The 23769-nt window shown below is 36.5% G+C and overlaps 1 protein-coding gene and 1 pseudogene across 5 annotated transcripts in view; both read right to left on the reverse strand.

Moving 5' to 3' along the window:
- PHTF2 (putative homeodomain transcription factor 2) overlaps nt 1-23769 on the reverse strand; it is a 127783-nt gene that overhangs the window by 35464 nt on the left and 68550 nt on the right. For all 5 annotated transcript variants that reach the window (XM_058725297.1, XM_058725296.1, XM_058725298.1 and 2 more), the window contains exons 3-7: nt 22069-22125; nt 14420-14489; nt 13695-13853; nt 6558-6723; nt 5461-5625 (exon numbers count right to left, since the gene is read on the reverse strand). In XM_058725297.1, the coding sequence (XP_058581280.1) occupies nt 5461-5625; nt 6558-6723; nt 13695-13853; nt 14420-14489; nt 22069-22125 (617 nt within the window). The remainder of the gene's footprint in view (nt 1-5460; nt 5626-6557; nt 6724-13694; nt 13854-14419; nt 14490-22068; nt 22126-23769) is intronic.
- Nucleotides 22477-23552, reverse strand: LOC131509491 (diamine acetyltransferase 1-like; annotated as a pseudogene).

A 23769-nucleotide genomic window follows, 5' to 3' on the forward strand; every position in this document is an offset into this window, starting at 1 on the left:
CCTGATTAGGGTATTCTTGGTTTGAGCATCACAAAAATGCGGAAAGGAAAGAGAGAGTAGGAAAGCTAAATTCCAATTAATGGAGGTAAAGAGGGTCAAAAACTGGCTGCTCCAGGTGATGTTTAGTTCCACCACTGACTGCTGTGTCGTTCATAGTGCCATTAAGAGCTGAAAGTAAGAACCTCAGAGAATAATATTAGTTTCTCAAAAGGAACACAGGTTACCAAGACTCAGATGCTTTATTACCACATTCCATTGTTTTAGGGAGTAAAGATACTAGAGAAAGGGAGTAGGACTGAGAGATATATTTAAAATACTAATATTGTAAAATTCTACTTAGACTACTTTTTAAAGGGATGGGTACTTCATTCAAGTCAACTTTAAAATATGTACAAAAATAAGAGTAAGTGAATAGCATTTTGATTTTAAAACAAACATGTATCTGAATCATCATTCTCTACCAAAAATAAAACACACAGTACAAAAAAAGCTGGTATTAGGAATTAAAGTACTGTAGTATAGAAAGAAATGGTACTTTTTTCATATTATCCACAAAAAAAAATCTACCTTTTGACAGCTACATTTAATGCATATAATACACTAACTTGGTAAAAACCAGAGTTAACAATTTTTTTCTTAGATCAACCCAAATACCATGAGTCACAGGCATGTGGGCAATGAGGTTAGCAGTGCGGTGAAAACAGGAGACATACTAGGCCATACTGCTCTTAGTTATTTCTGTGATAGAAACAGTATTTCATGCGTTGGATTTTGAACAAAAAGCATTTGCAAAGAAACAATGTGCAATTCCACTGCCATGGTCAAGGCTTACCATGTTTTATAACTTTACAGTTAATTTTGTAACTAGCCTACTACATTAATCTTTGAATGGCATGACCTGTGTAGAATTGTTTTAAAAGTCTTATGCTTGACAAGTCAAGAAGGATAACTCTATGTCAAAAATACTCTGAGGAGGAAATGACTTACAAAAATGTAAGCAGTATAATTAGCTTAGTTCCTTTGTGAGATGAATGATGATTTTGGTCTTGTCTGAAAAAATGCAAATAAATGTACAGCCTATGCCATAAATAAATCATGAAAATGGTTGCGTTTTTCAACACTGAAAACTTTAACCAAAAATGTAACACAACTTTTAAAGAATTTACTAGCTTATGAAATTTCAGATCTACTGTACCAAACATGAAAACCAGTGTGTTTCTATTTGAAAAACTTCATTAGGTAATCATAACATTCATGGTACTCTGTACTGCTATAGGGAAAAAAAAAGTTGGAAATGTTTGTTGGTGCTCTTGAAAACATTTAGAGGTATATAAATAGACCCAACTGAAGATTATCCTTCCAGTACTAAAGGATATTCGAGAGATGTTCCTATGGGGAAAGTTAACAGTAGCAAATAACTCTTATTCTAGAACATGGTATGAAATTTCTAGTCCTGCTGTCATTTCTACAAGGTTAAGAATCCAGAGGGAAAGGAAGCTAGAGAGACAGAGTGCATAAAATCTCAGACATTAGAAAATGACACAGAAGCCTACATATTACCTCTACTGTGTGCACAGCTATGCATACACCTTCATGATATGCTAACATAGCCCTTCAAAGACTTTTGGGCCCCTGTTTCCCTAGGTATCCTTTGTAACATGCAAATTTGAGAGGTGTGTACCAAATTATGTATTATGTACCAGGTTTATGTATGGTACCTGTAATTTTTCTAGGACTACTCCAAAACAGAGTGGCTCTAGCAGAGCTTAATGAGTTAATCTGTGACCTAAGATATAGAAAAAATTTTTTAACATTTATTCACTTTTTGAGAGAGAGGGAGAGACAGAGCAAGAGCAGGGGAGGGGAAGAGAGAAAGGGAGACACAGAATCGAAAGCAGGCTCCAGGCTCTGAGCTCTCAGCACAGAGCCCGACGTAGGGCTTGAACTCACGAACTGCGAGATCATGACCTGAGCCAAAGCTGAACACTTAACTGACTGAGCCACCCAGGCGCCCTTGGCCTAAGATATTTTTGAAAAATCTGTGATATACTGATATTTACATGGTCTTCATCCTTGTCTGTGGAAGACACGCTTCACCCAGTTCATAGCTTAAATGACTTAAATTAAAAATAAAATTTTAATCCTTATACCAAAAATTTATGGTGGGACTGCATACCACTTTAATTCATTATGCAGTATACTACATTATGTGAAAAAAATCAATTTATTAAATCTTTAGGTGTTAAAAATAGTCAATATGGAGGTCAGCCATCTGAATTAACGTATGACCAGTTTTACTCTGGCATCTGTCTCTCATCCACCAAGTCAATTTATATTGACTGTTTTTCAGTGATATTGTGATAGTAAATTAAAGGACAGGTAAGAAACCTTAGTATCTGAATTCTGAAGAAGGTATTATGCTGAAGAGATATACTAGCTAGATGTGATTCTTCCTATTCAATATTCTTACTAAAACTTATAATTATGCTAATTTATGACTATAATTCTTTGAAATTAAAGTACTAAATACTTAGGAAATATAGTTGATTTCTACATCTTTTTAAATTGCTACTTTCGTTGGCTTTGTTTTCTTAGGTTCATGGAATTCTTTTACAATAATTCCTAATATTTTTTCAAATGAGAAATATTATGCCTTATCTAAAAAATTGTTTTATCCTGAAAATGAAATGTACTTAGAAATGATAAATAGGGCCTTCCCAACTTACAAATTCAGGATATAAAAATAAACAGTAGTTTTCATCCTAACGTCTACAAAACCAACAGACACTCTACATGAAGCTTAAACATTTGTGTGGTCATACATTTATTTTCCTAGTTATGTTAATTCAGATACCTTAATGGAGGTATCTAGCTTTTCAATTTATTATCACCAGAAACAATTTTAAGTCTCAGTTGGTATTTCAGTTTAAGGCCTTTCTGATTTATCAAAGCTTGAAAGAACAAGACATCATCAAGATTTCAGAACTCAGTTTAGAACTTCCAAAATTAACATTTTTCTTAAGATCTTTTTGTACCTAATATTTAAAACACTCTCATTCATATGCTAACAAACCCGTTCCAAAATGAGACAGATTAAAATAGTACATCTTTAAAAACATTTAGAGGGGCGCCTGGGTGGCTCAGTCGGTTAAGCATCCGACTTCAGCTCAGGTCGCGATCTCTTGGTCCGTGAGTTCAAGCCCCGCATCGGGCTCTGGGCCGATGGCTCAGAGCCTGGAGCCTGCTTCCGATTCTGTGTCTCCCTCTCTCTCTGCCCCTCCCCCGTTCATGCTCTGTCTTTCTCTGTCTCAAAAATAAATAAACGTTAAAAAAATTTTTTTTAAAAAAATAAAAACATTTAGATTACAAAGTTGTCATTTTAAAGATATAAATCCAAAGGGATTTAGCCATTATAATATCAGTGACTGGTAGTCAAGGTCATTCTATAGTCCAAAAGGAAGAAAATTGAAGTCTGAATCTCATTTGACAAGAGAAACATGGTAGAATTCCAAAGGCACTAACCTATTGATCTAGGGGGATTTTGAATACTATGTAATACAATTTTAGTTTTGGACAACCCAAACAACTAAATGATTCCCCAAAAGCAAAACATATATACTATGCTATTTATAAGTGCTCATCAGAAGGTCTTAAGAAACTGACTTCACAGTGATAAAACTTTCACATCCTACTGTTGGAAAGGACAGCTATTTATTAAAAAACAAACAACAACAACAACAAAAAACTAACAAAGACAATGAAAGTCAAATTCAAAATAAAACCAAAGCCTGTATCTTTTCTGGACAAAGAACAGGTGGTTGGAATGGTTAGGGGATCCAACTTAATTTCATGTTACTTCAAACTTAGGCTTTGGTACAATTTCCCTCAAAATTACAAGCACTTGAAAATACTCCCAGGATACCATGGCTTAATTGTGTAACGTATGATAAACTTTATCATTAAGAGCACAATCAAAAGTTGATGAAACAATGATACTAGTGAAGGAGTTAACAAAAGTGCTCAAAAATAGTTACGTGCAGTATCCCTTGATTTATTAACTTGGCAAGTTTTATCAATTCTGTGTTTTGATCATAGCTTTTTAACCTTTTTCAAACTTATTATGTCTATGTAAACTATTAATATAACCCTTACATGTTTTGAATCAACCATTAAAAATGACAATACAAGATTGAATTAGGTTTATTTTTGAAGTTTGCTGTAATTATATTTCCCTATTTGGTAAATCTTTGCTGTGATACAAACTATACAAAAAGTCCAATGTATAAAACCAGAATTTCATGCTATGGTATACATCTTATTATTTTAAATAATAATGCCTATATGTTTTACTTCAGATAATTTTACATAATTGAAGCAGGGATTAGAGAAAAATGTACAACTCACATGGCATTAATAGTCACTTTGACTAATAGTGCTGATAAAAATAAAATGACCAATTCAATAGAAGTCAAACAGTATTTGAAAAATCATTAAATAAACCAAAATCAAGAAATCCCAACTAAACATACTGTGATGGTATATACTCATTCTCATATAGATGTATTTACACATATCCCAAAGTAAACTTTATGGTCTCTGTAGCATTATAATTTATCAAAACAAAATCCATACCAGAACTGCCATATTTTAAAAAAATTTTTAAATGTTTATTTATTTTTGAGAGAAAGAGAAAGAAAGACAGACTCTGAGCAGGGGAGGGGCAGAGAGAGAGGGAGACACAAAATCCAAGGCAGGGTTCAAGCTCTGAGCTCTTCAGCACAGAGCCTGACACAGGGCTCGAAATCACGAACTACGAGATCATAACCTGAGCCAAAGTGGGACCAACTGAGCCACCCAGGTGCCCAATTATAATATTGTGTCTTCCTTCCTTCCTTCCTTCCTTCCTTCCTTCCTTCCTTCCTTCCTTCCTTCCTTCCTTCCTTCCTTCCTTTCCTTCCTTCCTTCCTTCCTTCCTTCCTTCCTTCCTTCCTTCCTTCCTTTTTCTTTCTCTCTTTCCCTCTCTCTCTCCTCTCCTTCCTTACTTCCTTTCCTTCCTTTCCTTTTCTTTCCTTTCTTTCTCTCTCTCTCTTTTTCTTTTTCTTTCTTTCTTTCTTTCTTTCTTTCTTTCTTTCTTTCTTTCTTTCATTTTTTAAAATGTTTATTTATTTTTGAGAGAGAGAGAGAAAGCATGAATGCAGGAGGAGCAGAGAGAAAGGGAGACATAGAATCTGAAGCAGGCAGGCTCCAGGGTCTCAACTGAACCTAAAGTGGGGCTTGACTCACGAACTGTGAGATCAGACCTGAGCCGAAGTCAAGAGTCAGATGCTTAACCAACTGAGCCACCCAGGCACCCCCCAGAACTGTCATATTTAAAGTCATTAATAATCATTAACCGAGACTGAGTCCCAGAAAAGGGATAGTGCATCTCTATGCCATATAAAGCCTTGAATAAATACAAACCCTGATAAAAAGAAAGCCGCGTGCCAGAGGTCTCTGAAGACAGCGCCGACGCCATAAGAGGTGCTGGTTCCGTGGCTCTGAACTGCTCCCTCCTGTGTGTTGTCTGTGGTACTAGAACCATCTCCTTCCCTATGTACTTCCAAATGGGCTGCTTTTCTTAATTTCCTTCATCAGAAGAGGTTAAGAGCCGATTAACTTTAAAATTTTAACAACCACTTTCTTGGCAGTACATTCAAAATTTTGATAAAACATAAACACAGGAACTTCAATACACAATAAAATTCAAATAAACTAGATAGAAGTTAATCCAAATGTTAAGGTACATATTCGAGAACAATTTCTATAAATGTTAGGTATTGTTTCTTGCTCTTAATGACAGGTCAGTGGACATTAGGTTGTAAGGATAACACTGGACAGATTTTTACAAAAGCATTTCTTCCCTACTTGAATGCCACTTATCTGCAGAAGAAGGAAGAAGAAAGAAGAAAATTTAGATTGGAAAGAATTATAATCTAACTGATCAATAATGCTATTTATCTAATGAAGGTATTATCTTTTCAAAACAAAAAGGGCTTAAATCTCAACATCCCCATACTGCAAATGTCACAATCTCTTAGCAACGATATTCAAAAGAGGAATTGCTCTAAAAGACCCTTTAAACAGAACTCCATTGTGCTGAGTGGCCAGTGAGACTTGCTACGTTTACTTAATCAAGGGGCAATATGAAACAGCTTCAAATAGCATTTAATAAATAGAATTTGACTGAAATTTTTTCTTGGCTCTTACTGTCAAAGTATAAGTACAAGATTTTGTAAACAGAGAGAATTATCAGCAATTCCAGCTAATTTATTCCCTGCAATGATATTAGGTGCCTTGCAGATGAGCTTCAGAAAAGAAAGCAAAAACAACAAAAGTAGGTATGTGGTCTCACAATGGCCTTGAAGCAAATGCACAACCTAAATCTCCTGGCAGTTTACTCTGAAACTCCCTGCTTTATTTGAAACAGTGACTTTACAAGATGACATTTTATTCAAGTCAAGAACAATCTTAGATTCAAGTTACAGACATACACAAAAAGATCACTTATAACAGAGTACCTCCTTCTTTTACCCCCTGTGCTCAGAGGAGGTTTCGGTGTTCTTGTTGACACAATCTGGCAATGCACAGTTCCCAGGAGCAGCATCAGCCATACTGGCCCAATCACTTCAGTCAGAGGTATGCTATGTGGGCTAGAAGCGGAACAGAATAACACTATTGCAGCAACTACAAAAAGGGAAAGAAAATATGTTTAATTATAGATCTGATAGTCACTTCTTCAAAACTTTAAAAATTGTTCTAACACTGCTTCTTGGCAGATTATTTTTCTAATTTTAAATGAGTTTAAGATGTTACTCCAGATAAGCTCTTTCAGACTATTTTTTCTTTGCCACTGGCTACCCACAGTATTCAGTAATAAACTCCTGGAACAAGATAACATCCAACATAGTCTCCAAAGTACACACTTTAACGCTATAGTGAAAACCAGCTGCATATAAATCTAAGGGCATTCCTAGTAAGATCACAATCAAAAGAACCACTAACTTCTAGTGCTCTTATTTCTTTGTTTTCCAAACAAGGAAGTAAGTCTATGATATGTGTAATAAGGCTATAAAGAGCTTCTTTTCAATAGAAGTTTATCCACTCAGAAATAGTAACATAAATTTACTTGGGTGTATTTTTCAGGAAAACCTCTAAACACTCACCAATACTAAGCACTGTCATACGAAGAAGAAATCTTGCTTTTGCCTGCTCAGCATCCTTTATACTTTCTAGACATAAAAGTGTCTACCTTTGGGAATCTGCCCCTTTTATCTGTCAATCAAATGGTCTTATTTCTCTGACTTCAGGGATAGAAATGTATGCTAGTCTTGCCACAGTCTTAATTTTGGGCACAGGAATTAATAAAAAGATGGGCGGGGCACCTGCATGGCTCAGTTGGTTGAGCGTCTGACTTCAGCTCAGGTCATGATCCCACGGTTCATGGGTTCAACCCCTGCATCAGGCTCTGTGCTGACAGCTCAGAGGCTGGAGCCTGCTTCAGATTCTGTGTCTCCCTCTCTCTCTGTTCCTCCCCCACTCACATTCTGTCTCTGTCTCTCTCTAAAAAATAAACACTTAAAAAAATTGTTTTTGTTTTTGTTTTTTTTTTTTTAAATAAAAAGATGGGCATGTGCCTAAGTGGGGCCAATCAGAATCTTTTTCAGGGATTAATATAAGTACTTGAAAGAAGGCCCTTCTCCTAGATCACAAGCACTACTATGGAAATACAAAATTACCATACCACCTCAGCCACCACTCAGAAAAAAGCCTTCTTAAGAATGAGACCAGCATGATGAGAACAGAATCAACAACACAAAAAGACATCACCTGAGCCTCTAGATCCAGCAATGCTTTAATGCAGGGCCTAGGAGTTTCTAATTCTGTTTTGGAACAACTGGAGAATCTGAAAGTTAGGAGATTTTTGCTCATTCTGTTAGGTGTGATTGTTGTAATGTCGTGTAATGTGCCTATTTTGAAGAGATGCATGTTGATGTATACTGGGGTAAAATGTCATGATGTATATAATTTACTTCAACAAAATATATTAAGTAAATATTCTAAAATATCAATAATTATTTAATCAAAGAGATGGGCATATGCTGTTTTGAATGACTATGCAACTTATCATGTAAATCAGGACTCTTTTGAGAGTGAAAGAAGAGCTGTGAAATAAAAGCCTCAGGACAACACAAGTAGACTTGGACGGTTGCACAGTCCCAGGCAAACTGGAACATACAGCCATCGGGCTATTGTTACTGACCAGTCTATCTAGTTTCCTGGTTTTTTTGTTTTTGTTTTTAATTTTTATAATAAGCAGCAAAAAAACAAAAACAAAAACAACACTTTTTGCAAAAGCTAGTTTGCATTTGGTTTTTGCCACCTGCAACCAAAAGAATCCTGGTCTAGCACACCAAGATGGAAGCTTAACATACCACTTTACCTCCTAATATGTATTTAAAGAGGTCCCATAAAAACAAATTTCAGCTTTATAATCTCCTAAGTAATAAGTTTCTTTAAAAAGAAAAAAGAGACTTAAATTTTTTTTTTAAATACCAATCATCTTTATGAACTACCCTGGAATTTAACTCAAAGTGTCTAGTTGTTTTATAACAAAGCTGAAATTTTGAAAAGTATAGTTTTTGATGTTTTTAATATGAACTCTAATGTGACGCTTATTAAGTCCCTTTACCTTTCTGAGCCTTGGTTTATTTATTTATTTTTTTGTAAAATAAAATCGGAGATAGGTACTAGAAATTCAAGTAAAACACTCTGAAAAGCTCCTTACATAGTGTGTATCTAACATTAGTGATAGTACTTCTATTCACTAACACTAAATTAATTATCTTTAAAAAGAAGGGGGATACAGGCTGCCCAATTGGCTCAGTTGGAAGAGCATGTGACTCTTGATCTCTTGGTCATAAGTTCGAGCCCCAGGTTGGGTGTAGGGACTACTAAACAAATAAATTAAAAAAATAAAATAAAAAATAAAAAGAAGGGGGATGCAAATGCTACTTATGAGGTTCAGAGTTTCAGGCACAAAGAAGAACATCTTAAAGAACTTCAGATTTTATATAACCTCTTGCTGGTTATTTATCTGTATTCTTTCAGCCCTGTGACTACCATCCTCTCTGGTGGGGCTGGGAACCAACTTTATCCCTCTTTCTTTCTTCTGGCTGTGCCTAAGTGTCCATGTCCCTCCCATGGCCTCAGTTCCTGAGACAGTGGTTCCTGTATCCACAGTTCTGGTATCACCTCCATCCTATTGTTCCCCTTCAAGTGAGGGGTTAAGAAGAAAGCATTCACTTCTCTTACATAATGCTAAGTTATACTTTTTGATCATGTAATGAAGTCCTGTTAACTAGACAGAACTACTGGAGATTTTTGTTAGACAGAACTTCTACAGATTCCTCCAAGAGCTCAACTATGACAAAATGTTTATTAGGCACAAAAGTTCCAAAGATTCACATACTGGCCAAGCAGAACTCTAGGGATAATCATTAGAAATAAAAAACCATCTAAAGGTCAATTTTTAGGTCTGTCAGTCTTTAAGATTTAGTGACAGATGTGAGCCACTGGGAGTAGAAAGACAAATAAGACATAGTCTCTTTCCCTGCCCCTCCTCAATTTAGAGGAAAAGGGGTACGTATAAAGAATCAAGTGGGGCACTTCAGTGGCTAAGTTGGTTGAGTGGCCAACTTTGGCTCAGGTCATGATCTCGCAATCCGTGGGTTCAAGCCCCACATCGGGCTCTGTGACAGCTCAGAGCCTGGAGCCTGCTTCGGATTCTGTGTCTCCCTCTCTGCCCTTCCCCTGCTTGTAGTCTCTCTCTCCCCCCCCCCAATAAAAAAACATTAAAAAAATTAAAAAAAAAAAAAAAAGAAAGAAACAAGATACCAGTAATGGACTGAATTGTGCCCTCTGCCCTGTTCATATGTTGAAGCCCTAAACGGCCAAATGCATAGAGCAAAGGTTGAATGAAGTTGTAAGCGTGGAGCATTAATCCAATAGAGCTGGTATACTTTTAAGAAGAGACACCAGAGAACTTTCTCTGCTCACACACAAAAGAAAGACCATGTGAGGACAAGTGAGAAGGTAGCCATCTACAAGTCCGTAAGAGAAACCTCACCAGACACCAACCTGATGGCACATTGATCTTAAGACTTCTAGCCTCTAGAACTGTGAGAAAATAAATCTCTGTCACTTAAGCCACACAGTCTGTGCTATTTTGTTATGGCAGCTTGAGTAGTACCTACAAAGAGTGCTGTAATATATACAGGAAAGACCTACAACTAAATTGGGGGGTTATGAAAGGATTCTCAAAGAAGGGGGCATCTGATGCCTAATCTAACTGAGAGAACAAGAAGACGCTGCTGACCAGGTAACTATAAGGAAAAAGGGTTACCCAAGCAAAGACAGTTGTGTGTCCAAAGGCAGAGAACATTAAAAAAACAAACAAACAAACAAAAACACCCGCAAAATGCTGAAGAAACAGCGAAGAGCTAATTTAGTCTGGTTAAACCTGGGGAAAGATTCAACAAAGGATTGACTAAAAACTTGGCTTTCACTTTGAAGGCAATGGTAACTAAAAAGAGATTTAGACCTTAAGTGGCTGGTTTGGATTTGCAATTTAAAAGGTAAATGGACAGGGCTGCCTGGGTGGTTCAGTCAGTTGAGGGTCCAACTCTTGATTTCCACTCAGGTCATGACCCCAGGGTTGTGGGATAGAGCCCCATGTCAGGCTCTCTAATGAGCATGGAGTCTGCTTAAGATTCTCTCTCTCTCTCTCTCTCTCTCTCTCTCTCTCTCTCTCTCTCTGGGGCGCAAGGGTGGCTCAGTCGGTTGAATGTCCAACATCAGCTCAGATCATGATCTCACAGTTCGTGGGTTCGGTCCCCGTGTCAGGCTGTGTGTTGACTGCTCAGAGCCTGGGGCCTGCTTCAGATTCTGTGTCTCCCTCTCTCTCTGCCCCTCCCCCACTCACACTCTGTCTCTTTCTCTCTCAAAAATAAATAAAAATTAAAAAAAAAAATTCTCTCTCTCTCTGCCCCTCTCCCCTGCTCGTGCTTTCTCTATCTCTCTCTGTAAATAAATAAATAAATGAATAGAAGGTAGAAGATATAAGGGCTCTTGGCAAAAATCTGGGTGAGAAATGATATAAGCAAAAAGCATAAATGTAGTTGAGGATACACAGTTGAGATACTTATATAACTGAAGTGAAAAACTATACGTAGTTGTACAAAACCAAATCTGACTGCATGTGATTCTTTCTACCTTTCAGGAGATAAGGATGGGATAGAGAATGAGGACACAACTTTTAATTCAAAAAAAATGGAGGCACAGGGGTTTCTAAGGTGCCAACAGATTTTTGAGGGTCATTAAGGGTCATATCATCACTTTGTCACTGGCTGTGTGACTTGAAGTGGGTTAAGTCACTTCTTTAAGCTTTACTAGGAGAATATTCAGTGTTTATCACTTATGAACACTTATAATGTTAAACTTTGGTTCTGAACTGAAAAAGATCTACTTTATGTCTGTTCTAACCTGTGTTTCTTATTTAACTTTGGCAAGCCAGTAAGCGAATTTCAGACACAACATGTGAACATCTAGTTACAATGGAAACTTCCTTGCCCTCAAATAGTAGAAAGCACAATGCACAGAGATTACAATCAATGGTACTGATTACTCATTACTCTCATTAGCAATTACAGTTTCTGACTACTTTAGAATAAAGGTTTCTCCTGTAGGTAAACTAGAAAGCATTAGAAGATAGCTACATTTAGATTAAGTTCTCTTAAATCTTTTGGGGAGGACAGCAAACACAAGATGGTAACTCAATAAAAATTGGGATCACTACACCTAGAAAATAGCTGATAAAAATACAGTTAGAAGAACTATCATATAATAGCATTACTTAACAATAACAATAAAGGTCAAATTCTTGAAAGTGATTAAAAATTGCATATGAAAATCCTTGGACATGTTATTACACCCCATTGCAGGCATTCTAGGAATTTGTCATAGGAAAATAATTCAAAATATAAGAAAAACTTCACAAATACATTCACTTCAGCAGTAATTCTAATAGCAAAAGACAGCAAAAAGCTTAAATGCTCAATACTGATGTAGGACAGTATATAATAATTTAAAAATATAATTATAAAGACTATGATACTTGTGATTACATAAGGCAAAAAAATACAATTGTTTATACAGAATAATCAAAACTACATAAAAAAATGTTACAAAGTAAACTGAAGGGCCAGATTACAGGCAGGTTTTTAAAATTTTTTTCCTACATTTTCCAAATTTTCTTCAATTAAAATTTATCATTTCTTTAATCAGAAAAACACACAAATCTCTCTATTGATAAAAATCACAAAATCTTCATAATTCACTCTCTCTTAGGTATATATGATGTACCTTGGCTCAAAAGAAACAACTTTACCTAAATAAAAGTCTGAAGGCTTTATTGTATTTTCATTTACTTAGAAGATACTTATCTGAAAAAAAAAAATAAGATACTTAATCTTTTACTTAGAGTTTGTTGATGAAACGTATTTAAATAATCATTCAGGATTACTATCATGTCTTTTTAAAAAAGCAAGACATTAAAAAGACTGAAAGGGTGCCCACTGAATTAAAACCACTGCTTTTGTTACAGTGCTGGGATGTGAGTGGTGTCTTCTTCAAGCCTCCAAACACTCTATAGAGCATCACGTATTATGCCTTGTGCGCTGCTGCTCTGACTGGGCACCAGAGTGCTGCTGCGCTGGGAGGCAGCGTAATGGAGTTGTGTTAAGCATGTGGCTTGGTAGTCAGATGGCTTAGACTCGAACCTGGATTCTACTGCCCCTGGGGACTGTGTGACTTGGGGCCCTCAGGTCCTTCGGGTCCCATCTCTATAAGCTAGGCAAACTACTGGTACCAACACTTCACTGTGCGGTTGTTAGAATTAAGTGAGACTCTGAAAAGCACTCAGAATACTGCCTGGCACACAGACTCTCAATACAGAATGAGGACAGTCTCCAAATATGGTGGTTAGAAGAAAAGAGAAACTATAGCTGATACAGGAAAAACGAACTCACATAGCTTGTATACAAAAAGACTGGTGTGGGAGTGACTGGATGGCTGAGTTGGTTAAGCGTCTGATTCTGGATTTTGACTCAGGTCATGATCTCCCTGTTTGTGAGACTGAGCCCCATGTGGTGATCTGGGCTGACAGCATGGAGTCTGCTTGGGATTCTCTGTCTTCCTCTCTCTTTGCCCCTCCCCCACTGTGTGCCCACGTACACACACACTCTCCCTCTCTCAAAATAAGTAAACTTAAGAAAAAAAAAAAGACTGGTGTGGTAGGTACATGTGATATGTATGTGCATTTTGAAGAGACTTTCTAATTGTTAAATTACTCTCAATTTGTGTTTTTCTTTAGCCATTTGCAAATTCAAGTTTTCATAAAAATTATAATGGAACATAACTGTTTTCTCAAACATTTTTAACACCAAACCAGCTGTGTCTTATTAAATGAAATATCACAACAAATGTGTATCTTCATACTCCATATAATAAGTATATGTTTTCTCAAAAGCCTTAGTAAGCCTAAAAACATAACATTCTGAAAGTTAAAAGCAAAATGAATTTCTATCACTTAACTATACCTTGAAGAAGATAAAGGACAAGAAGCCAGAAAAAGATGACTTTTGATGTTACTTGTAACCACCACCGGAAGAAAAAGGGAAAAAACACAACTCGAACAATTCCCTTTCTAGTCAGAGAAGTCCAAGGACTTTCAGGTTTTGCCTTAGCAAATGCAGACCCTGAAAAAAGTCAAATAAAATGACAAAATACATGCATCATTCTTTAATTTCCTTAGAGAAAATATTTCAACATTTGAAGGACAGAGAAAACCATGTATAATTTTAGTTTGCACTACACTATGAGTGAGAAATGCCCAATTTTGGGTGGTAGGCACTTTTAAAAACATTCTTAGTGCTATCTTATTAACTTAGGTACTCTGAAAGAAACCATTTTAACTGAAATAACAGCAGAATTTCTCCCAGATATTTTATAAATACAAGACAATGTTCAAAGGTCAGTTCCAATTAGAAATTAAAAATTACCACTTAAATTTTTATAAACAAGCCATATAGTTGGCTAGGCAAACACAAGCTGCTTTTCTTTTATTTCTTGGACTGATCTTTAGTGGGGAGAAAGACTAGTCAATGGTATTTAAATACTTCCACTATGTCTTTCTTGTACTATTCCCACCTTCATTTCGGCTCACATTTCTTTTATCTCTACATATATATTTAACCCACTTTGAATAATGTTTCTTCAGGGTCAATTTCTAATTGCATTAAGCTGTTATTTATTCAAGACTCACCTCTTACAAGATCAACATCTATGAGGTCTGGTTTCACATGCGCTGTTTTCTTTGGTTTATTCCTTAAACCCTATAATATATTAAAAGTAGTATTGGTAAGGGAGTAGATCTTAAAGTTCTCATCATAAGAAAAAAAAATCTTCGGAAATATGTATGGGGATGGATGTTAACTACTTATTGTGGTATCATTTCTCAATACATATATTTCTCAATATATAAAAATATTGAATCATTATGTTGTACACTTAGAAGTAATATAATCTTATATGTCAATTATACCTCAATAAAAAAGTAGAATTCAATTTACATATTTTTAAATCCAGAACAACAGAAAATAATCAAATTCTAAAGATCTCAATTAAAAAAACCTTGTAAGTAATACACTGGACAAAAATATAACACATCACATATTTGTTACAATTGGAACATAACTGTAGTATTGTAATAAATTTTATTACTTTCCAAAAGGATACATTTAGGGATGTGTGTAACATGTGAGGTCTGTTTATTACTAAAAGTAAAATTCTAAAACAAAGACTATCACAACCAGAACTCAATTTGGATATAAAGCCTGAGACGGTCCAGGAGACTGTGTTGGCCCCAGATCTGCACAGGAGAGTATACTGGGGCTGGCTGGGAGAGCAGTGGCCCTGAAAAGCCCTCAAGGTGTGATGTTGGGGGCGTGGCTGCAGGAAGCAGAAGATCACAAAGCTGGGGACAGACAGGGATGCAGACTTCTCAGCAGATGCCAGCATGTGGGGGTGATACTAGCTGAGACCCGGAGAGGATGATGCAGATCTCAGGGTCGCCACTACGTTCACATGCCAACCACCAATGAGACCACAATGCCACCTAATCACCTTAGAACTTAGATGCCATGCCCAGGAGGAAGAGGAGGGAAAGCAGGAATCATGAATTGAATTAGTTTAAACCCAGAATTATTGAACACTAAGATTAAGTTTCTGCCATCAGTGTATGGAGCAGGAGCAGAGGCAGAGATCAAAATCACTGAAAAAAAAAAATCACACTTTATAACTTAAGAAGGGATGTTAAGAATTGGAAGAGCTTAGACTAAATTCTTTAGGAGTCAAGCGCTGAGATATGACACAGTGTGTAGGTAATTTGTTTATTATTCATTCAGTTAATCAGGTAACTTTGTAGTAAATTCTGTTTGGTCCTAATCCAAATAACAATGACCCGTAAGGTAATCATTTAGTTAAGTACTGTTTGCATCTGAAACATAGAAAAGGAGACTATTTGAGCTCAGAATTAACGGAGATGTTTAAATCAAAAATGTACCCTGAAATCAAGAAGCAATTAACCTTAGAACCCCTTCGAATAGTTGTCCATGTGAAGCTGAAAACCACTGGCAGGTACAAAAACAAAAGAGTCAGGACTGAAGACACAGCCATGGTAATTTTATATATATAGTCAATCTTCATATTCATAGATTCTGTATTTGCAGATTTACCTGCTCACAGAATTTATTTGTAACCCCAAATCAATACTTGCTGTGCTTTTGCAGTCATTTGCAGACATGCACAAAGTAAGACTGGCAAAAAATTTGAGTCACCCAATGTGCACATTCCCATCTGAAGTCAAACAAGGCAACAATCTGCCTTCTTATTTCAGCTCTCATGCTGTAAATATGCATCCTTTCACAGTCTGTTTTCACAAAGTGCTGGTTTTTGCTTTTTTTATGCTTCTTGTTGGTATTTTTGTTGTTTAAAATTGCCCTCAAGCACAGTGCTGAAGTGAGTATAAGAAGGCTGAGAGGTGCCTCACTGAGAAAACATGTGCTCCATAAGCTTTGTTCGGACATGAGTCATACTGTCGTTGGCCATGAGTTCAGTGTTAGTGAATCAACAATATATATTAAATAAGATGCCTTTCAACAGAAACATACAAAAACCAAGTATAAGTACTGATTGGTTGACAAAAGAGTTGTGACTAGAGATGGAGCAACGGTCAGTATCTGCTAGTTCAGTGTTTGTGGTGACTTTACACAACTCCTGCAAATAACGAGAACTGACTCCATCTGTATTCCCATTCTAACGTCATGATCGAGTGGCTAGCAGAACTATAAATCACTCCCAACATTTTGCAAATTGGGAAAACAATTCTAACAATACACATACGGAAAAACAAAATTTCTTTAATAGAGCACTAGATGTAGAAAAAAGTTTGAGATTTAATCTTTATTAGTGCCAACAAATTTGAAAACAGTAACATACTTTGATTTACTTCTTTTACACATTATTTTCCTGATAATTTGAAAATAATCTTATTGCCAATGTTTTATGGCAAACCTGAAGCTTAATTTACTGCTATGTACCTATAATTTCTAAAGATTGTTTTAAGAACTTAAAGTCCTTTGAGTGGAACAGTAAATTATCTTGATTTCTGCAATTATGTTGTTTTTCAACAACACAAGATTCATTCTTCTGGACCTTTTTTATGTGGTTCATTTCTTATTTTATATTTTATTAAAATATTTATTTTGAGCTACATTGTAGAATCAGCATAATTGCCAGTTTTGATAAAACTCCCCTTCAAGGTAACCTATCAGACTATTTAGTGTTAAAAAAAAGAAAAACAAAGAAAAATTTCACTGATAAATCTTCTAACATTAATTATTTCAATCACAAAAATAAAAGATATTAGCACCCACAGGTGAGCATTCAAAAAATCTGATTTTAATTAAGTAGATATTTTAAGTTGGAAAAATTTTTAATTGGTTTAGAGTAGACTATATTCAAACAAAATAGCATAGCTTTCAGGTACTAACTATAATTATGGACTACCAAAAGTTTAAATGAACAAAAAATAAAAACCAAGTTAGTTTAAAATAAAAGATGTTAATAATTTTTATTAAAATTAATTAATAAGATTTTCTAGTTTACTGATCAAACTAGAAAGTAGAAACAACTAAGTATTAGAAATATAATTAATCTCTAAGAATCCAAATAATATATTCTTTATTGAATAAATACTTAAACTCTCATAGTACCTTCCTAAGGTGCAATGACACAAATTATATGAAGTTTTGAATTTTTTTAAATCTGTAAGTACACACAGATAATGTTGAGCCAAAAAGCTTAAAACAGCTGCTTAAATTTAGAAAGTACTTCTGTTCAATGATGCAGACTTCCCATGCATGGAACTATTATAATACTTAGACTCCACCAAAGGACGTAACCATCAGTTTCACGTTCCAGAAATCCTATTTAGTTTTCCCCATCCTGTTTTTCCTCTACAATGACTTTAAAATTTTTTTTTTTTTTTCAACGTTTTTTATTTATTTTTGGGACAGAGAGAGACAGAGCATGAACGGGGGAGGGGCAGAGAGAGAGGGAGGCACAGAAGCGGAAACAGGCTCCAGGCTCTGAGCCATCAGCCCAGAGCCTGACGCGGGGCTCGAACTCACGGACCGCGAGATCGTGACCTGGCTGAAGTCGGACGCTTAACCGACTGCGCCACCCAGGCGCCCTCCTCTACAATGACTTTAAATAGCATGGTTCTTTTTATTGAAGTTTTGAAACTCTAGTAAGCACTAAAGCTGGGAGAAATTCCACATTAACTTTTAAATTTGGGTTAAGGTGATCAGAAAATGTAAGTTTTCAGTTATAATTTCTAAAATGTTTAAGAAAAAAATAATCTGCAACTTACAAAAAACTTTGGCAATATCAACTAAAGGTCTCAATTAAAAAAATAAACATTTCCAAAGAATTTACTTTTATGGCTTTCTTTGGTTTCTTTAGTTGCTGCTCACTGCCGCGACAGAGAGACAATCGATTACAGAGGACAAACTCAACACATTCTGTACAGTGTTTTCGAAGCACCAAGTGCTTTAAATCCAATATTATATTAATACACAGCAGCTATTTCTCTACCTTCCTTAGAGTAAATGCAAAATTATTTTACACTGCAAACAATTTGCCTCCACTAAAATGTTTAGCAAGAATGGAATATTTTAGACTTGTCAACAAATTGGCCCCTTTATTTAATTCAAAATAACAAGAGTAAGTTTTAATACCATTTTTAATTCTTCAGTTATAAAGTACTATCTTTAAAGGGAGACATATTCCAGAAAAAAAGTTATAGTTCTTAGTCTTCTCCAAGTTCATCCTGTCAGTGCACAAAGGAATAAATAAGTAACCCTCCTTTACCCTAACCTCTGCTTAGGCATTAAAATAGTTCTAAAAATGAGGAATGCAGTTATTTGTACTGAGCAGCTTAAGAGGTTTCAAGGCATCTTACTAAACCTGTATGCTGCTCATTACTTGCTTGACTATTCCCACTTTTCCTGATAGTCTTGCCAGACTATTGTGTCATGGATCTCTTACTCTTCACTTATATCTCCCTCTTTACCTATTACATGTTGATGTTTCCCTGTGTTCTATTCTCAGCCTTTTCCTCTCATCATCCAATGGAAATCCCCTCACTCCTATAGCTGTATTATATGATATGTTATATAATACACATAGCATACATATACACATTCCTAGATATACACACATTCATACCAAGGACTCCCAAATCTCTCTCTCAAGTACCACCTGGATATTTCTAAAGCACAATTTTAAATCTGCTCCTCTTGTAGTATTTCCCATCACACTCAGTGCTGCCTAAGCAAAGTTTCTAAAACATAAGTTTAATCAGGCAACTTTTTCGGCTTAAAATCCTTCAATGTCTAAAAACAGATAGGGAGGCAAACCATAAGAGAGAACAAACAGGGTTGCTGGCGGGGAGGTAGGTGGGGGGGGGGAATGGGTTACATGGGTGATAGGCATTAAGGAGGGCACTTGTTGGGATGAGCACTGGGTGGGCGTTATATGTAAATGATGAATCATTAAATTCTACTCTTGAAACCACTATTACACTATGTGTTAACTAACTTGACTTTAAATTAAAAAAAGGAAATACCATATGATTCTACTTATAAATGGAATCTTAAAAAAAAAAAAAAGAATAAAAAAGCAGAACCAGACCTATAAACGCAGAGAACAAACTAATGATTGCTGGGGTGGGGTGGGGGGGCAGGGGTAAGGAGTAGGGAGAGTTGGACAAAATAGGTAAAGAGGAAAGGGAGATACAGGCCTCCAGTATGGAATGAGTAAGTCATGGGAATAAAAAGCAGAGCATAAGGAATACAGTCAGTGCTACTGTAACAGTGATGCAATGGGACAGATGGTAGCTATACTTGTGGTGAACATAGCACAATGTATGAATTTGCCAAGTCACTAAAATATGATGCACCTTAAGTTAATGTAACAGTGCATGTCAACTATACTCAAATAAAATTTTTAAAAATCAAAGTAGCACAACTCCAGCCATCCAAGATGCTGAAAGGAAAAAAGGCTAAGGGGAGGCTAGTTGCCCCCGCCCCCTCCTGCTGTCATGCAGAAGCAGGAGGTCAAGAAGGTGGTCAATCCCCTATGTGAGAAAAGGCCCAAGAATTTTGGCACTGGACAGGATATCCAGACCAAAAGAGACCTCATCTGCTTTGTTAAATGGCCCCACTACATCCAGCTGTAATGGCAAAGGGCCATTCTCTATAAATGTCTAAAAGTGCCTCCCACAATTAACCAGCTCTCCCGGGCCCTCGACCACCAAATAGCTGCTCAACTACTTATACTGCCCACCCCCACCCCCGACACACAACAGAGACAAAGCAAGAGAAGAAGCAGAGACTGATGCCCTAGGCTGAGAAGAAAGCTGCCAGCAAAGGTGATGTCCCCTCTAAGAGGTCGCTTGTCCTTTGAGCTGGGGTTAATACTGTCACCACCTTGGTGGAAAATAAGAAAGCTCAGCCAGTGGTGACTGCAAATCATGTGGATCCCACTGAGCTGGTTGTCTTCCTGCCTGCCCTGTGTCATCAAGAAGGGGGTTCCCTACTGCATCATCAAGGGAAAGGCCAGGCTAGGGTGTCTGGTCCATAGGAAGATCTGCACCACTGTTGCCTTCACACAGGTTAACTGGGAAGACAAAGAAGCTCTGGCTAAGCAGGTGGAAGCTATTAGGACCAGTTACAATGACAGATATGATGATGAGATCCACTATCCTGGGTCCTGGGTCCAAAGGCAGTGGCTCACACTGTCAAGTTAGAAAAGGCAAAGGCTAAAGAATTGGCCACCAAACTGGGCTAAATGTATGCTGCTGAATTTGCTGCACATCAAAGTTATAAAAAGTTCTCTTTTTAAAAAAATAATAAAATAAAATAAAATAAAATAAAATAAAATAAAATAAAATCCATCCATGTCTCCCTCACTGTATTCCAGATTATATTCAGACTTGGCAGGTAAGGCAGTCAAGCCCCTCCATGATCTGACTCCCATTTTCCTTTCTAGTTTCGTGCCTAACCGTTCCAATTTCCTTCCTCCATCCACCCTATTATCAACCAAGCTCTTGAGGATTCCTCAGTCAGTCATGTTCCTTCCTTCTTGCATATTTATTTTCATATGCTCTCCATTCTGTCTGGAATGTTTTCCTCATTCTCCCTAACGTCTGTCAAACTCGGCTCATGAGTCACTTCCTCTATGCAGTCTTTCTTAACCTCCCCGGGGATGCCTCCCCCTGCACTCCCCATCACAGACCTACACCTCCCTTGCCTAACTGAACTGATCACATTTGTAATTATGTATCTTACTACAAAAATAAAATCCATTCCATCTTTTTGTCCCCATGATTTAATCCTATATTTAACATACTAGGTGTTTACACCAACTTTAATTCTTCATGAAAAGTTTAAAGATTAAAAATGACCAATGGCAAAGAACCTTGCCCTTTATCATAGATGACTAAATTGTCTAAACACTGAAATTTTTTTTAAGTAACTATTAAAACTGGTTTCCAGTCTAATATACATCTTTCTATACAAGATAGAAAATGTCAAGCAGCTAAAGTAACATTCTCTGGGCTCAGATTAAATTTAGCTCGTGCAGGAACACACAGATTAGTATTATCTATGCAAATGAAAAATATAAATATTATCAAAAAAGAGCAACTGCTGAGAAACAGAATAAATTTGGTTAAAAAATAGTTTTCATGCTAGCAAGGAGCCTATGACAATGTCTTATCAGCATAAGTGATTACATGAAAACCACCTAACACAAAAACACTTTAATTAATGCTTTATTTTCCTAAGTTCTTTTAAAAAACGACTAACTTTTCAGCGAAACTATTTGCGTCCAAGTCATTCTTGTTAGTAGCACCAAAAGCAGATCTCAATGAAGCAGAGCGGCATTTGACAGGATCACTCAGGCGGGAAAAGTCCTGAAACACTTACCAGTTTAATAAACTGTACAGAGCAATGACAGCATCAAAAGGGAGGAAAAGCAAACTAGAAGTATAAGGTGACAAGTGAAAGGGGAAGACAGACAGCTGATAAAAAAATAATCATAAGAAATTAAATTTTAAAAGAACAGAAAGATGCTAAAAAGCAAAAACAATAAATAAATCATCAGAGGTAAAGACACATGATTATGCCAGCATAAGAGTTTACCTCTTTATTTAGAACTTTGGAGTTTATCTCGTTATTTAAAAGTACTTTAATTAAAAGTATATGGAAAGATATAAATTAAAATGTGGTTAATAATCAACTTATAGAACTATGTTTTAGAATATACAAAATGAAATAAACTTGTTACCTTGATTTCTCTTTGCTCAACAGATTTTTCCCATATTTGTTGATCATATGCTCCAATCTATGAAAATAAATAAAATATGACACTGCATTAAATGCTCATCGTTGGTACTCATCCAATAGGTAGAATGACTCTGCTTGCATTACAAGCAACTCAGCATTCATTCAGCACAGATGAGATTCAGCTTTGTCTCAGACTTCTGCAATCAATACTGTACTCAGTGCCTCTCAAAGTATGGTTTCAGGACCAGCAGTTTTAGCACCACCTGGGAACTTGTTGGAAATGCAAAGTCTCTGGCCTCATCCCACGGTTGCTGAATCAGTAATATGACTAATAGCACCCAACACTCTGTGTTTTAAAAATTCCTCTAGATGACTCAGACACACTACTAAAGTTTGAGAACCACTAGTCTAGGGAACCTTTTTATGTTTTTATTTTATTTTTAAATCAAAGGGGAGTTTATTAAAAATGAATTAAAACAGAAACTCTTAAGTACCAGTGTGTACATTGTACACACTTAAATGACTCACAAGAATGAAGTCTTTTTCATATACATCAAGATCACACCATCTTGTTGTTTATCAAAAGATGTTCAAGGAGACTCCAAACGGCATACAAGACTACCATCTTAAACAGACCGCATTTCAAATATGCAAACTACGCCACTGGTAATAAAGCTTTGGAATGGGTGTTCATTCTATTATTTGACCACAAACAGGATAGAAAGCAAGATCAGTTGAGAATTTAATCTAAAATAGAATGGAAGCTGTCATTTTCTGCACCAGCATTCCTCACTCCTCTCCTGCCATTTTTAGCAAATACTCTTTATCTTGAAGGGTCTCCATCCCTCTTTGCTGTACAGATGAGAAGCACCTCTTCTTTTGTAGAAATTGATAGATGGTTCGTTCCATTCTGCTACCAAGAAGTGCACGCTGCTGCAGCGACATTTCATCGCAACCTGGCTTAGGTTCTTCAGAATCTGTGATCCTATGCCAAAGCCTCTGTAATCACTCATTATGAATAAGTCCTCAAGATACAACAGTGTGCCAATCCGCAGGTCATACGTAAACTAGTACATGGCAACACCAACAACGCTGCGTCCTTCCAGAAGCCGGTGCTCCTTGGGCACTTCTGCAACCAGGCAGTGGTAGAAAGGGTGCTCTCCGAAACCATCCTCTAATAGATCTTTTTCAGTTAATGCTACTTGCTCTTCCATATATTCTTATTTGGCCAGTTCCTTGATCAGCCGCAGGATGTCACTGCAGTGGGTGGCAGGGGCTGGGCAGATGACGAATTTAGCCATTCTTGTCTTTTGCTTTTCTTCCTTTTGTGGACCAGGCCCCTGTACTTGAACAGCAGGAGGAGGTGGTTCCTCATTCGTCTCCCAGGAGCGTCCCTTTCTCAGTCAGGCTGGCACCATGACCCAGCGAATCTCTGCAAGCGACGGAAAAGCTTCACCAGACTGAGACTAGCACGGCACTGGGAATCTTTATTTTAAATAAACACAATTGCTACAGCTCTAGTACCTTCAAGAAAAAACTACCAATAATAAATTCTTTATGGAGTTATTTTTAAAGAACAAAATGTCAATGTTTTACAGAATTAAAAATTCATAAACATGTAGATCACAATTACCATGTGGGTTACGGTTTAAACTGAAAAATAAAGTCTTCAAAGCAATTGAAGACACAGGGTAAACATCAA

This window comes from Neofelis nebulosa, chromosome 4, assembly GCF_028018385.1.
Source record: "Neofelis nebulosa isolate mNeoNeb1 chromosome 4, mNeoNeb1.pri, whole genome shotgun sequence".
In the NCBI taxonomy this organism is placed as follows: domain Eukaryota; kingdom Metazoa; phylum Chordata; class Mammalia; order Carnivora; family Felidae; genus Neofelis; species Neofelis nebulosa.